Here is a 15,491-nt window from a genome sequence, read left to right on the forward strand (position 1 = left end):
TCAGTATTCTTGAATCTGGCCTTTGGTAAATTTAAGGGCATAACGTTATAAATCCATTCTTTTCAATTTATAGAACCTGCCATTTTGTTTCACTTCCACCTGCTTTCAACAATCACTTCATAGGTCCTGTTAACTTCTCTTTAAGAAGTCTTTTGTGTTAGCCTGCACATCTTTACATGTCACTAAAACTTTCAGCAGCCTTATATGAATCATGTAATATATCTACTTCTGAATATTAATGCATATGTGTGAAACCTATACCTCCTATTTACAATTGATTCTATTGTTCTCAGATGGCATGTGTTTAGTTTTTTAGATCATATTTTGCATAGCTTCCAGCTTCAAAGCCAGACAGATATTTTTACATCCTGTACTTTTTTTGTGATTTTTGATCCTCTCCTTCCTGCATCTTTGTGCATGTCTGCTTTGCAAGTGAAGTAGGATGCTAGTGAATATATTTTGAGCAACTTTTTTTCTTATCTAGGTAAGAATTTTGCATAAGTTACTTCTCTGCCCTTCATAGGCAGATATTTTATGTCTATTAGTGACTGAATCTGAAGTATCAACTGAAATGCTGAGAATAAGGTTTGGCCTCACAGGTCATTGTCTACCACCTTTTTGGAAGTTTCTATGCTGTGGACTGCTGTCTGCTAGTACGTGTTCTAACATGCACATGGATTTTGTTTGAGCTTCTGTTAGGTGGTAGTGAATTCTTGTCTCTACTGCCTTGCTCTTCCTAGGAACATCTTCAGAAAGTATAAATTAGGATCTCTTTAGATTAATATTGCCTGAAAGAAGTAGCTTCAGAATAAATATATTTTTGTGTGTGATTTATTGTATTACAGAAAATATCTACCTAAAATTCTTTATGAGACAGGAACATCCTAACACTAAGTAGAAGACTGTCTCTTTAGTTGGTATTGCACATTATGGCTTTATACATCAATTTAGATCACATATAAAAATAAATAGCAGCATAGGTGATCTCTAAATCAAATCTGTGATGACATCAAAATTTACAGTTGTCACTTAATTACATGTGAATTGTTGCATAAAACAGGAAGAAAGGGACTATGGATTAAACACAGCACTTTTAGCATGAGCATAACTATTCTATTCTCTCACATACTTCCAGCGTGACTTAAGGCAACCCAATTAACCCCTCTGTTAACCCAATTAACTACCTCTGTTTTGTAGTCTCTACAATGGGCATAATCAGTCTGTATGATGGGAGCACTGTGAGGTTTAATTAATTCCTATTTGTAAAGCACTTTGAGAGTCCTGGATGGGAAGTCCTCTATAAATGCAAATAGAAGGGAAGAGTTCTAACCATGCTGTTATAAAACCCTGTGCAGGTTTTTCTAACTTATAAATCTTTTGTTGGTCGTGCCATGAAAAAAACCTGAGACTAACTTACATTTTCAGTGTGATAGATAACAATTCTCCAAGTTCATGAATGTCTTCAAGCTCTATGATGTAGAATGTGAACATCTCAAATCACTGAATACATAAAGTCTTTTTTTTTCCTTGAAATGAAAGAAGGAAATACCCTCCACTTATATGTGACTCATTCGAACAAATGAAACCTGTTCTGATTTCTGAAACTGTGTTCTAAATTTCACACATTCAATTTCTTCCAGATCACCACAGACCTGAGGCAGCGTTGCACAGACAGCCATACTGGAACCTCAGCCTCTGCACCTATGGCTGCAGGCATCATTGCACTGGCACTGGAAGCAAAGTAAGATCTGAGTTATATTCTGAAAAAAAAAACCCCAAACAACACCATCCCCCAACCCCCCTAAAGCAACCAACTCATAAATAGAATAGAATAGAATAGTTCAGTTGGAAGGGAGCTACAACAATCATCTAGTCCAACTGTGTGACCACTTCAGGGCTGACCAAAAATTAAAGCATCTTATTAAGGGCATTGTCCAAATGCTCTTAAACACTGGCAAGCATGAGGCACCAACCACCTCTCTAGGAAGCCTGTTCCAGTGTTTGACCACCTTCTTGGTAAATAAATTTTTCCTAATATCAAGTCTGACAACCTCCCCTGATGCAGCTTTGAGCCATTCCCATACATCCTGTCACTGGATACCAGGGAGAAGAGCTCAGCACCTCCCTCTCCACTTCCCCTCCTCAGGAAGCTGGAGAGAGCAATGAGGCCGCCCCTCAGCCTCCTTCTCGCCAAACTAGACAAGCCCAGAGTCCTTATCTGCTCCTCATAGGACATGCCTTCCAGCCCTTTCACTAGCTTTGCTGCCCTCCTCTGGACGCATTCAAGGACCTTAACATCCTTTTTAAATTGTGGGGCCCAGAACTGCACGCAGTACTCAAGGTGAGGCCACACCTATGCTAAATACAGTGGGACAATCACCTCTTTTGATCAGCTGGTTATGCTGTGTTTAATGCACCTCAGAATGCAGTTTGCCCTCTTGGCTGCCAGGGCACACTGCTGACTCCAATTGAGCCTGCTGCCAACCAGCGCCCCCAGATCCCTTTCTGCAAGGCTGCTCTCCAGCCACTCCTCTCCCAATTTATACTTGTACCTGGTGTTACGCCATTTTAGGTGCAGAGTCTGGCGTTTGTTCTTGATAAATTTCATGCCATTGATGATTGCCCAATGCTCCAATCTATATAGATCCCTCTGCAAGGCCTCTTGTCCCTCAAGAGAGTAAACAGCACGTCCCAGTTTGGTATCATCGGTAAACTTACTAATGGTGCATTCAACTCAATTGTTAAAAGTAATGATTGTAACCAGCCCTAGAACTGACCGCTGGTGACCGGTTGTCAGCCAAATGTAACCCCATTGACTACAACCCTTTGAGCCTTGCCATTCAGCCAGTTCTTCACCCAGCACACCATGTACCTGCTCATCTCACAGTTGGACAACTTGTCCAGAAGGATGCTGTGAGAGACAGAAAATTACAGAGAAAATTATGCTGGGAGTTATTAAAAAACACCTGAAGGACAACGCAGTCATTGGTCACAGCCAACATGGGTTCGTGAGAGGAAGGGCCTGTTTAACAAACTTAGTTTCCTTTTATGACAAGGTCACCCATCTAGTTGACCAAGGGAAGCCAGTTGATGTCATTTTTTTAGATTTCAGTAAAGCTTTCGATACTGTCTCTCACAGCATCCTTCTGGACAAAATGTCCAGCATACAGTTTGACAAAAACATAGTGCGATGGATGAGCAACTGGCTGATGGGTCGGGCCCAAAGAGTTATGGTAAATGGGGTTACATCAGGCTGGTGGCCAGTCACTAGCGAGGTTCCCCAGGGCTCCATTTTAGGGCCAGTTCTTTTCTAATATTTTCATAAATGACTTGGATGTAGGACTAGAAGGTGTTGCGAGCAAGTTTGCGGATGACACCAAATTGGGAGGAGCTGTTGATTCCATCGAGGGTGGAGAGGCCTTGCAGAGAGATCTGGACAGATTGGAGAACTGGGCAATCACCAACCGCATGAGGTTTAACAAGGGCAAGTGCCGGATTCTGCACCTGGGAAGGGGCAACCCTGGCTATACATACAGACTGGGCGATGAGACGCTGGAGAGCAGCCATGCTGAAAGGGTCTTGGGGGTCCTGGTCGACAGCCAGTTGAACATGAGTCAACAGTGTGCCCAGGCTGCCAGGAAGGCCAACCGTATCCTGGGGGGCATCAAGCACGGCATTGCTAGCCAGTCTAGGGAAGTGATTGTCCCACTCTACACTGCGCTGGTGCAGCCTCACCTCGAGTACTGCGTGCAGTTTTGGGCGCCACAGTACAAGAAGGACATCAAACTATTGGAGACTGTCCAAAGGAGGGCAACAAAGATGGTGAAGGGTCTAGAGGGGAAGACGTACGAGGAGAGGCTGAAGACTCTTGGTTTGTTCAGCCTAGAGAAGAGGAGACTGAGGGGAGACCTCATCACGGCCTACAGCTTCCTCATGAGGGGGAGCGAAGGGGCAGGCGCTGATCTCCTCCCTCTGGTGACCAGTGATAGAACCCGAGGGAACGGCATGAAGCTGCGACGGGGAGGTTTAGGTTGGATATCAGGAAAAGGTTCTTCACTGAGAGGGTGGTCGGGCACTGGAGCAGGCTCCCCAGGGAAGCGGTCACAACACCGAGCTTGACTGAATTCAAGAAGCGTCTGGATAATGCTCTCAGCCATATGCTCTGATTCGGCTGGTCCTGTGTGGAGCCAGGAGTTGGACTTGATGATCCTTATGGGTCCCTTCCAACTCAGGATATCCTATGATCCTATGATCCTATGATCCTAAATTACAGAAAAACTACATCCACCGCCTTCCCTTCATCCACTAGGCAGGTGACCTTATCTTAGAAGGATATTAAATTAGCTAAACAGGACTTTCCCTTTGTGAACCCGTTGACTGTGCCTGATGATTGCATTGTCTATATGGATAGATCTGTCACCTTTTATTCAGGGATCTCAAATTGCTTTACAGACTCTGGTCATAGAAAGTCACAGTGCCCTTCCAAGGTCAGGAAAGATTAGCATGCTCATTATACATGCAGGAAAGATGACACAATGGAAATGATGGCAGAGTACTCGGTGTTGAAATAACTTGAAATGGTGTTGAGCACAGGCAATTTCCACTGAATGGTTTAAGGTATCCGCACAACGGCTTATGGTACCCTCACAGTGCTGCCCAGGATCTGCTGTACTCTGCAGGCCACCTCTTGCATGTATCAGGTTCCTTTTCACAGTCTGTGTTCTTGAATGTTAAAAAAAGTACTGGGACAGTGCTGGGCTAGTATGAACATAACTTAATAAAATATGAAAAAACCCCCACACTTCTGTGTGAAGCAAGCAGTCTATCTTTTCTAATGGGTTAAATTCCACAGCTTTAAAAAAAGTAGATATACCTCCTTAGTCCTTTTACCTTTAACTCAGAAAAGTTTTCTCAACTACAGGATTTTGCTCTTCATGTCTAATATGTATCTTTAATGTGCTTTATGTAACAGCAGAAATATTAGAGCTTTATCAGGTAAATTTGTCTTTCAAAATCTTATGCATGCATTGGATTATATTTGCAGGTGTAAGTTGTCATGCTCCACTCCAAATCCTGCTTGAAATCAAATGTTTCTAAGTGCTAAGAGATTGATTCTATTAAATTCTGACAAAAACTGGTTTCCTCTGAGGACACTAAGTTCCTCTGAAGGAAGTAAAAAATTTGTACACAAAGTAATTTCAAATGGTGTGTAATTTGTAGCAGCAAGTTTATATTTCCTTTTTTCATGTTGCTTTTTCAAAGAAAAAATGGGCCAATATTCAACATAGAATACATTTTTGCTGCTGAATTATAGCCATGAAAATAAGAAATTACAATTGAAAAGCTGATATAATCTTAGGGAATGCGAATCTCAAGGGCAGCCTTGGCTGCAGTGACCACGAAATGGTGGAGTTCAAGATCCTCAGGGCAGCGAGGAGGGCATGCAGCAAGCTCACTACCCTGGACTTCAGGAGAGCAGACATTGGCCTCTTCAGGGACCTGCTTGGTAGAATACCATGGGACAAAGCCCTGGAAGGAAGAAAGGCCCAAGACAGCTGGCTAATATTCAAGGGTCACCTCCTCCAAGCTCAGGAGCGATGCATCCCAACAAAGAGGAAGTCAAGCAAAAACACCAAGAGGCCGGCATGGATGAACAAGGAGCTCCTGGGCAAAGTCAAACAAAAAAAGGAAGCCTACAGAGGGTGGAAGCAAGGGCAGGTAGCCTGGGAGGAATACAGAGAAACTGTCCAAGCAGCCAGGGATCAGGTTAGGAAAGCCAAAGCCCTGAGAGAATTAAATCTGGCCAGGGATGTCAAGGGCAACAAGAAAAGCTTCTATTGGTATGTTAGCAATAAAAGGAGGATGAGAGAAAACGTGGGCCCCCTCCGGAATGAAATGGGTGACCTGGTTACCCAGGATATGGAGAAGGCTGAGATACTCAACAACCTCTTTGCCTCATTCTTCACTGGCAAATGCTTGAGCCACACTGCCCAGGTCACAGAAGGCAAAGGCAGGGACTGGGAAAATGCTGGGACTGTCACTGTTTAACATCTTTGTCAGCAACGTGGACAGTGGGATCGAGTGCATCCTCAGCAAGTTTGCCGATGACACCAAGCTGTGTGGTGTGGTCGACATGCTGGAGGGAAGGGATGCCATCCAGAGGGACCTGGACAGGCTGGAGAGGTGGGCCCGTGCGAACCACATCAAGTTCAACAAGGCCAAGTGCCAGGTCCTGCACGTGGGTCGGCGCAATCCCAAGCACAACTACAGGCTGAATGAAGAATGGATTGAGACCAGCCCTGAGGAGAAGGACTTGGGGGTATTGATTGATGAGAAGCTCAACATGAGCCAGCAGTGTGTGCTTGCAGCCCAGAAAGCCAACCGTGTCCTGGGCTGCATCAAAAGAGGCGTGACCAGCAGGTCGAGGGAGGTGATCCTGCCCCTCTACTCGGCTCTGGTGAGACCCCACCTGGAGTACTGCATCCAGCTCTGGGGGCCCCAGTACAAGAGAGACATGGAGCTGTTGGAGAGAGTCCAGAGGAGGGCCACGAAGCTGATCAGAGGGCTGGAGCACCTCTCCTCTGAGGACAGGCTGAGAGAGTTGGGATTGTTCAGCCTGGAGAAAAGAAGGCTGCGGGAGAGCTAATTGCAGCTTAGCGGTACCTGAGGGGGGCCTACAGGAAAGCTGGTGAGGGACTGTTTATCAGGGAGTGTAGTGACAGGACAAGGGGTAATGGGTTTAAGCTGAAGGAGGGTTGATTTAGATGAGATGTTAGAAAGAAATTCTTCCCTGTGAGGGTGGTGAGGTACTGGAACAGGTTGCCCAGAGAAGTTGTGGCAGCCCACTCCCTGGAAGTGTTTAAGGCCAGGTTGGATGAGGCTTTGGGCAACCTGGTCTAGTGGAAGGTGTCTCTGCTCATGGCATGGGGGTTGGAACTAAATGATCTTTGAGGTCCCTTCCAACCCAAACCACTCTATGATTCTATGATTCCATGATTCTATGATTCTATGAAGTATTTTTAAACTGTAAACATAAATATTTAATCTAGAACCTATGTTTCTCTTGAGCTTTAACCACCCGTGCCACTTTTGCAATTTCAGTTATTTTATTGAGATCAAATTGGAAGTACTTCCCTGAGTTAAGGTTGCCCAGTGTTTCCCATTTTAAGGTCCTGGTTTCAATTATATCTAACCTTGCCAGAGAGTAATTGTTTGGTCTGAAAATTTCCATGTAACTTGCTTTAAAAGAAGATTTTAAGAAAATGCCCTTCCAGCCATTTCTTAAACTGAGTCTATGTGTTAGTTTTGCGTGGCAAGGTTTTGGTAGCGGGGGGGCTACAGGGGTGGCTTCTGTGAGAAGCTGCTAGAAGCTTCCCCTGTGTCTGATAGAGCCAATGCCAGCCGGCTCCAAGACGGACCCGCCCCTGGCCAAGGCCAAGCCAATCAGCGCCTCTGTGATAACATATTTAAGAAAGAGAAAAACAGTTAGAGAGCGCTTTTGCAGCCGGAGAGAGAGGAGTGAGAAGATGTAAGAACATCTGCAGACACCAAGGTCAGTGAAGAAGGAGGGGGAGGAGGTGCTCCAGGCGCCGGAGCAAGATTCCCCTGCAGCCCGTGGTGAAGACCATGGTGAAGCAGGCTGTCCCCCTGCAGCCCATGGAGGGAGGATGAGGGGGTGTAGAGATTCCACCTGCAGCCCGTGGAGGACCCCACGCCGGAGCAGGTGGAGGCACCTGAAGGAGGCTGTGGCCCCGTGGGAAGCCCGCGCTGGAGCAAGCTCCTGGCAGGACCTGTGGATCCGTGAAGAGAGGAGCCCACGCCAGAGCAGGTTTGCTGACAGGACTTGTGACCCCGTGGGGGACCCACGCTGGAGCAGTTTGCTCCTGAAGGTCTGCACCCCGTGGAGGAGACTCACATTGGAGAAGGTCGTGAAGGACTGTCTCCCGTGAGAGGGACCCCACGCTGGAGCGGGGGAACAATGAGTCCTCCCCCTGAGGAGGAAGAAGCGGCAGAAACACCGCGTGAGGAACTGACCGTAACCCCCACTCCCCGTCCCCCTGTGCTGCTGAGGGGGGCGGAGGTTGAAGCCGGGAGTGAAGTTGAGCCCGGGAAGATGGGAGGGGTGGGGGGAGGTGTTTTTAAGATTTGGTTTTATTTCTCATTCCTCTACTCTGTTTTGCTTAGTAATAATTAAGATGAATTCCCTCTCTAAGTTCGGTCTGTTTTGCTCGTGATGATAATTAGAGAATGATCTCTCCCTGTCCTTATCTCGACCCATGAGGTTTTTTTTTCATTGCACTTTTTCTCCCCTGCCTAGTGAAGGAGGGGAGTGATAGAGCAGCTCTGGTGGGCACCTGGCCCTCAGCCAGGGTCAACCCACCACAGTCTAGGTTAAAAAAGTTTGATTGTGTTAATTTTTAACTTTTGCATTGAGATTTAGTGTGTCTGTGCTTTGGAGCAATAGCTAGAAATAGAACAAGTAGATAGGCATTCTTCTGGTGCCAGGGCAATACCTTTTATATGTTTTTGAAAAATCTCAGTTGGCATGTGCTACGTTGAGAGTTTTAAGAGTTTGGCAGCTCTGTTCCCTATAGTTTCTTGGTTCACTCAGTGTTCCCCAGCCTCAGATTTTAGAGGCTGATTAGGGTTTTTGCTGAAGTTGCTCTTATTAGGTGCTGATGGCCATTCGTGCACCAACCTTGAGAATGGGAAGCCTGTCTTTTTTGCTCTGTGTCTTACAGCAGAAGAAAAACAAGTAAAGTGGAAGAGAAGCAGATTCACTGGATTGCAGTCCCCCTGCAGACTTTTGAGACAGAGTATCATAGCTCTACTACATTAAAAGTAGTACAGCATCACTGGAATTGGCAGGCATATTAAATCAATAGCCTAGGTACCATGCTAACCATAATTGCCTGTATTAACCTAAGATAATGTAAGGCTTCCCTAGATGTACAGTCACAGTTAATTCTAAAACTAGCAACTGACCCAGGGTTTTTCTTGCTGTTGTTTCCATGTTGTTGTCCCTCAGCAGACTATGCACACTGTCTTTTGGGTAGTCCCATTTCATTCTTCCTCTGGAGAAGGCACAGTAAGGAATGTGACGCAGGTACCTATACCTCTTAAGGGATTTCTCCTCAGAAAGCCATCATTATCCACATGCAAATGGGAAATTGATTGTTTTCTTATTAGCACTTTCTATTTTCTGTTTCTGGGAAAAGGCCGATACTCTGCAGGCTCTGGACTCTGCCATCACTGTGTGCACTGCAGATTTGATACGGGTACACAAATACACCATTGCTGGTGGACATATTGCTTCTTATCCTGCTGTTAGTCTGAAGAAATATATCCATCACATCATACCACAACTGCACTTACTCTCTATTCTTTTGTGAGCACACTTCAGAGTCTTGTTCCCTGAAGAAAGAACTAAAAGACCACACATTTTCTTTAAATTGGGTAAAGTGAAAGCTTTAACAAACTGGATGCACAGTGTCACTTTTGCAGCAGAGGGCTATCAATTACAAATGTGTGAATAATTTTAAATAATAATATTATTTGAGCAAAACTTCTTTGTCATGTCTGCTTTTTAACTCTATTCTGTAAGTCAGTACCATAGCTAAAAATAGCACACTTGCTCTTTCAGGAATGTAATTTCCCACTTTTCAAAAATAAAATGTGAACTGTAGATTTGTTTCAGAATATTTCAGCATATATGGAAACATAAAGGCAGAGGCTGCTACTGCTTTAGGAAGTTAGATGAGTAAGAGGTCATTAACTATAATTTTTGGAATTTGACCAAGATATCAGCACAGAATCTGTATTTGTGAGAAGAGCTAGAATATGTCAAGTAACCATAAGGTTTTACCTGACCTGGAACAACAGACCATCACCCCATATAGGTGCACTGAAAGGAGTGCTCAATTCTGAAAGGAAAAATGGTATTCACCAAATCTAGCATCTCAAGGTTATTTATTGCTCTGCTATGCTTAGTTGAAGATAATGCATGAAATCACAACAGAAAGAAGCAAATAAATTTATTTTTTAGTTAAAATGAAGACATAGTTTCCTATTTTTAAATAAAATCTAAAGAGCTTTGGCTCCTAACAACAAAACCTTTTCTGTACAAAAATCTGAACCTATCTAAGCAACAGTAAAGTGTTGACAAGAAGCATAACTTGGGATAACTTGGCAAAACCAAATAAAGTGTGAAAGGTTTGGAGATCCAGAAATGATTAATCTAGTTTAATTTAATTAGCATATTAAATGATCAGTTTGATCATGGCACAACACCACACCCATCTTTGTTCCATTCCAATGGCCTTTGTTGATCGTTTCATTTCCATCTTTCGTTTGTTCTCATCTCATGTCTTTCACATCCTGTTTCTTGTATTTGGAATCCTGCCATTCTTATGTCTGCCAATATATCTCTGCTTCCTCCTTTTCAAAGTCTTCAAAATAGCTTTCCGAGGAAGTTTTTCAGAAGAGCTATCAGTCATCACCTCTGTCTCAGCTCTCCACTTCATCGTTGTTTGTTTCTAGGAAGAATTGCCTTTGTACAATATTATAAAAAAAACAAAGTAGGACAAAGTATCTAAGTATGCTCTGAGCCCACTGCTTGCAGTTAACAGACTATTAAATTTGTACACCAGTATCCTGTATTATGTCCCAAATACAATAATAAGAAGATAATCCAAAAGATGGTTATAGCCAGTCAACAAGCCTTTAAACTCTGACTCATGAAGAGACTAGGATGGAGATGTTGCACTAATATAAACTGAATGGTATAAAGTTGAGCCAAACATAAACTACTAAAGATGATGTTGGGAAGGCAAATGTTACTACCTTGAAAAGAATTTTTAAAAGCTATAGCTTTAAATGGAAAACTGAAGTTGTAGAATTTGTGAGTTTGAGCTGTTTAAGGTGCATATGTTTAAGATATTAATGATGTACTGAAGTTAGTTTGTTAGTGACTGTTGGAATGGATGGATCCAGTGTGTCTTTCCACAGTGATCTTTGGTGTATGTCAGGAAACTTTAGAATGTAATTGGTTTGTATTATGTGCTCTTAATGAGCTTTAGTCAGCATTTTGTTTTTGGTGTCTTTCCATCTCTCTTGATTGTGTTGGTTTTGCGTGGCAAGGTTTTGGTAGCGGGGGGGCTACAGGGGTGGCTTCTGTGAGAAGCTGCTAGAAGCTTCCCCTGTGTCTGATAGAGCCAATGCCAGCCGGCTCCAAGACAGACCCGCCCCTGGCCAAGGCCAAGCCAATCAGCGCCTCTGTGATAACATATTTAAGAAAGAGAAAAACAGTTAGAGAGCGCTTTTTTTTGCAGCCAGAGAGAGAGGAGTGAGAAGATGTAAGAACATCTGCAGACACCAAGGTCAGTGAAGAAGGAGGGGGAGGAGGTGCTCCAGGCGCCGGAGCAAGATTCCCCTGCAGCCCGTGGTGAAGACCATGGTGAAGCAGGCTGTCCCCCTGCAGCCCATGGAGGGAGGATGAGGGGGTGTAGCGATTCCACCTGCAGCCCGTGGAGGACCCCACGCCGGAGCAGGTGGAGACACCTGAAGGAGGCTGTGGCCCCGTGGGAAGCCCGCGCTGGAGCAAGCTCCTGGCAGGACCTGTGGATCCGTGGAGAGAGGAGCCCACGCCAGAGCAGGTTTGCTGACAGGACTTGTGACCCCGTGGGGGACCCACGCTGGAGCAGTCTGCTCCTGAAGGTCTGCACCCCGTGGAGGAGACTCACGTTGGAGAAGGTCGTGAAGGACTGTCTCCCGTGAGAGGGACCCCACGCTGGAGCGGGGGAATGATGAGTCCTCCCCCTGAGGATGAAGAAGCGGCAGAAACACCGTGTGAGGAACTGACCGTAACCCCCACTCCCCGTCCCCCTGTGCCGCTGGGGGGGGCGGAGGTTGAAGCCGGGAGTGAAGTTGAGCCCGGGAAGATGGGAGGGGTGGGGGGAGGTGTTTTTAAGATTTGGTTTTATTTCTCATTCCTCTACTCTGTTTTGCTTAGTAATAAATAAGATGAATTCCCTCTCTAAGTTCGGTCTGTTTTGCTCATGACGATAATTAGAGAATGATCTCTCCCTGTCCTTATCTCGACCCGTAAGTTTTTTTTTTTTTATTGTACCTTTTCTCCCCTGTCTAATGAAAGAGGGGAGTGATAGAGCGGCTCTGGTGGGCACCTGGCCCTCAGCCAGGGTCAACCCACCACATTGATCCAGTACCTAAATTAAGATATTGATGGAAAAAAAGAACTGCGACAATTAGTGTAAAAAAACCCAGACTACTGACAGCAGTTTTGATCCTAGAAAGATATGTTCCCAAAATTTTATTAATTGCACATCTCTATAGACAGAGGTCTATTGCATATGCCCTTAATGCAACTAATATTTGACCTGTAACTTATGGTATTTTCAATTGCAATTAATTTTTTTAAGAGAGTCTTGGCTTTAGCCAGATTAAGTTTGTCCTGGCTTTCTTTCAAATGTATATCATTGGGTGAAATTGAATAGCAATCAGAAATCAGTAGCTGAAATGAGAAATTCCTGATATGCTGTCTGGAACCTAGAAAATAAAAGTAAGCACAGAACTGAGAGCTAATTCTGAAGCAATCAAATAAAGTAAAGTTTTGTTTGATACATTAATTGAATGATCAGTACTAGATCAGCTAAAGAAAAGACCACTAGAGCAGAAACAAAAAGTTTACATTTACAGTGAAAGAGCTAGATGGTGATCAGCAAGGACATGATATTCTTTTCTAGCAGAGAGTTTAGGTTATTTGCAGAGTACATGATCATCAGAACCTGTAAGAGTGCGAGATGTCAAAAGTGTGTGTTGTATGTGTTCATATGCATGACTGGATTGTTAAACACTAGGGTCCATTTCTGTAACTCCTGATTTTCAGGAATAAAATGGTTATGGTGTACACCATTTAGATATTTATGCACAGGACAGGCACAACAATCAGAGGACATCTTCATGTCTCATCCCTCTTAAAATCCTCTGTTGCAATAGATGTATTCACACTGACTCCTTAGGCAACCTACGGAAGAATGACTCCCATTAACACAGCCAATATTCCTGTTCATGGGGTCATTAGGGCAGATAATAGGGTTGCAGATAACAGGGGACAAGTTGGCTGATTTCTAAATGATGGGAAAGTGTGAATAAACAACTGTTTGTTATGCTTTGTTTATAAATTTACCATAGGCCCCTTAAGGATGGGGTCATGCAGAAACTAGTGGAACGCAAGTTGTAATTTTAAAACTTGTATCGCCCACTGCACTACAAGATATGTAGGGCATAGAGACTACTTTTTAGATAATAGCATGGTTTGGGTTGGAAGGGACCTCAAAGATCATCTAGTTCCAACCCCCCTGCCATGGGCAGGGACACCCTCCACTAGACCACATTGCCCAAAGCCCCATCCAACCTGGCCTTAAACACTTCCAGGGAAGGGGCCTCCACAACCTCTCTGGGAAACCTGTTCCAGTGCCTCATCACTCTCACAGTAAAGAATTTTTTTCCTTCTATCTAGTCTAAATATTTTCTCTTTCATTTTAAAGCCATTACCCCTTGTCCTGTCACTACTTGCCCTTGTAAACAGCCCCTCTCCAGCTTTCCTGTAGGCCCCCTTCAGGTACTGGAAGGATGCTATAAGGTCTCCCCGGAGCCTTCTCTTCTCCAGGCTGAACAACCCCAACTCTCTCAGCCTGTCCTCATAGGAGAGGTGCTCCAGCCCTCTGATCAACTTCGTGGCCCTCCTCTGGACTCACGGGCTCACGTTGAGCTTCTCATCAATCAATACCCCCAAGTCCTTCTCCTCGGGGCTGCTTCCAATCCATTCCTCACCCAGCCTATAGTTGTGCTTGGGATTGCGCTGACCCACGTGCAGGACCTGGCACTTGGCCTTGTTGAACTTGATGTGGTTCGCACGGGCCCACCTCTCCAGCCTGTCCAGGTCCCTCTGGATGGCATCCCTTCCCTCCAGCATGTCGACCGCACCACACAGCTTGGTGTTGTCGGCAAACTTGCTGAGGGTGCACTCGATCCCATTGTCCGTGTCACTGACATAGATGTTAAACAGTGCCGGTCCCAGTACCGACCCCTGAGGAACGTCACTCACCACTGATCTCCACTTGGACATTGAGTCGTTTACTGTAACTCTTTGAGTGGAACTGTCCAGCCAATTCCTTATCTACCGAGTGGTCCACCTGTCAAATCCATGTCTCTCCAATTTAGAGACAAGGATGTCATGCAAGACAGTGCCAAATGCTTTGCACAAGTCCAGGTAGATGGCATCAGTTGCTCCAGTTTTTCCTGGATTAGCCCAATTGTCTCTAGGGAGACCACTTGTGGAATGAAAAATCAGATTTGGCCAAAAATAATGATCTACTATTTCTAAGCAGCTTGAATAATGATATTTGTTCTTGTTTAAAGATATAGTTTAATCTCAAATTAATATTACTGTAATATAATTTAATATACTTACTGTTTCATTTTTTCTCATTTGCCTTGTTTCATTAACATTTTGAGAAGCCTGAAAGAAGACAACTGTATCTCAGAATATAAATAGTTTGTTGAGGACACAATGTACATTATCTTTTGTCTGTTGAACAAACAATTTTTTATATAATTGTTCTCACTTCTGCTTATTCTGACATGATTGTGAGTATTGTCTGATATGTATAATCCCATGACAATTTCAGATGAGATCCATAAAAAAATTTTTCTTGAAAGAAAATTGCCCAGTTTTTTAAATCAATCCACTATCAAGCAGAGTTAGTAGTGTTCTTGATAATGTATTTGTTCATTTCAAGATGTTTAGCCATTAATTCTTCTGAGATTAATCAAGTGGTAAACCAATTAACATCAATGACATCTTGTCTGAATCTGTGGACCACATGGCTAGCAAACAACTGTTTACTCACTTAGAATGGAATTTTGGTATGTTTTACAAATATTTGACCAATTCTGTGATTTTTTCAGATGCTTTAAAATTGGCTGCTAAGCTGTCCTGTTTAAAAACAAAATAAAAAAAAAAAATCATTCTTCTTTCTCCAAAAGAACTGCTATTTTGACTTCATCCCAGTTTCTTTTTTTGTTTGCTTGTTGTTAAAGTGTCTGGAAGAAATTATGGGCAAACAATTGTAGACCTATTGTGTTTCAAATGAGGTGTCTACTTTAGAGAGGAAATTTCAATCTGGCAATAACGCAATCCTTAGTGTAGTGAAGGTCCTATAGTAGGCTATAGAAATCGGTTTGAATGTTTTTCTTATGCTGTTAAATCTCTTAGATGTAACAAACTATCATTCCTTGAGAAGAAAATATAAAAACATGTATCTCATGAATACTAGAGTAAGCAAACAGATGTGGAGATTGTATAAGAGACATTGATCTAACTATATATCTTTTTGTGTCCTGGAAATCAGACCTTTGATCAAAGGTTTTCTGCCCCAGAAGTTCTTGCTCTATTTTTTATGATTACATAA

The 15,491-nt window shown here is 43.7% G+C and overlaps 2 protein-coding genes and 1 long non-coding RNA gene across 9 annotated transcripts in view; 2 read left to right on the forward strand and 1 right to left on the reverse strand.

Moving 5' to 3' along the window:
• LOC142599148 (SWI/SNF-related matrix-associated actin-dependent regulator of chromatin subfamily A member 2) overlaps window positions 1–15,491 on the forward strand; it is a 686,065-nt gene that overhangs the window by 592,936 nt on the left and 77,638 nt on the right. The window lies entirely within an intron of this gene.
• The window catches only part of LOC142599154 (proprotein convertase subtilisin/kexin type 5-like), a 287,421-nt gene that overhangs the window by 198,795 nt on the left and 73,135 nt on the right, over window positions 1–15,491 (forward strand). For both annotated transcript variants that reach the window (XM_075738888.1, XM_075738886.1), the window contains one exon: window positions 1,641–1,741. In XM_075738888.1, the coding sequence (XP_075595003.1) occupies window positions 1,641–1,741 (101 nt within the window). The remainder of the gene's footprint in view (window positions 1–1,640; window positions 1,742–15,491) is intronic.
• LOC142599232 (uncharacterized) overlaps window positions 1–15,491 on the reverse strand; it is a 537,129-nt gene that overhangs the window by 151,533 nt on the left and 370,105 nt on the right. The gene's annotated exons all lie outside the window — the stretch shown is intronic.

Source organism: Balearica regulorum, chromosome W (genome assembly GCF_011004875.1).
Source record: "Balearica regulorum gibbericeps isolate bBalReg1 chromosome W, bBalReg1.pri, whole genome shotgun sequence".
NCBI lineage: Eukaryota > Metazoa > Chordata > Aves > Gruiformes > Gruidae > Balearica > Balearica regulorum.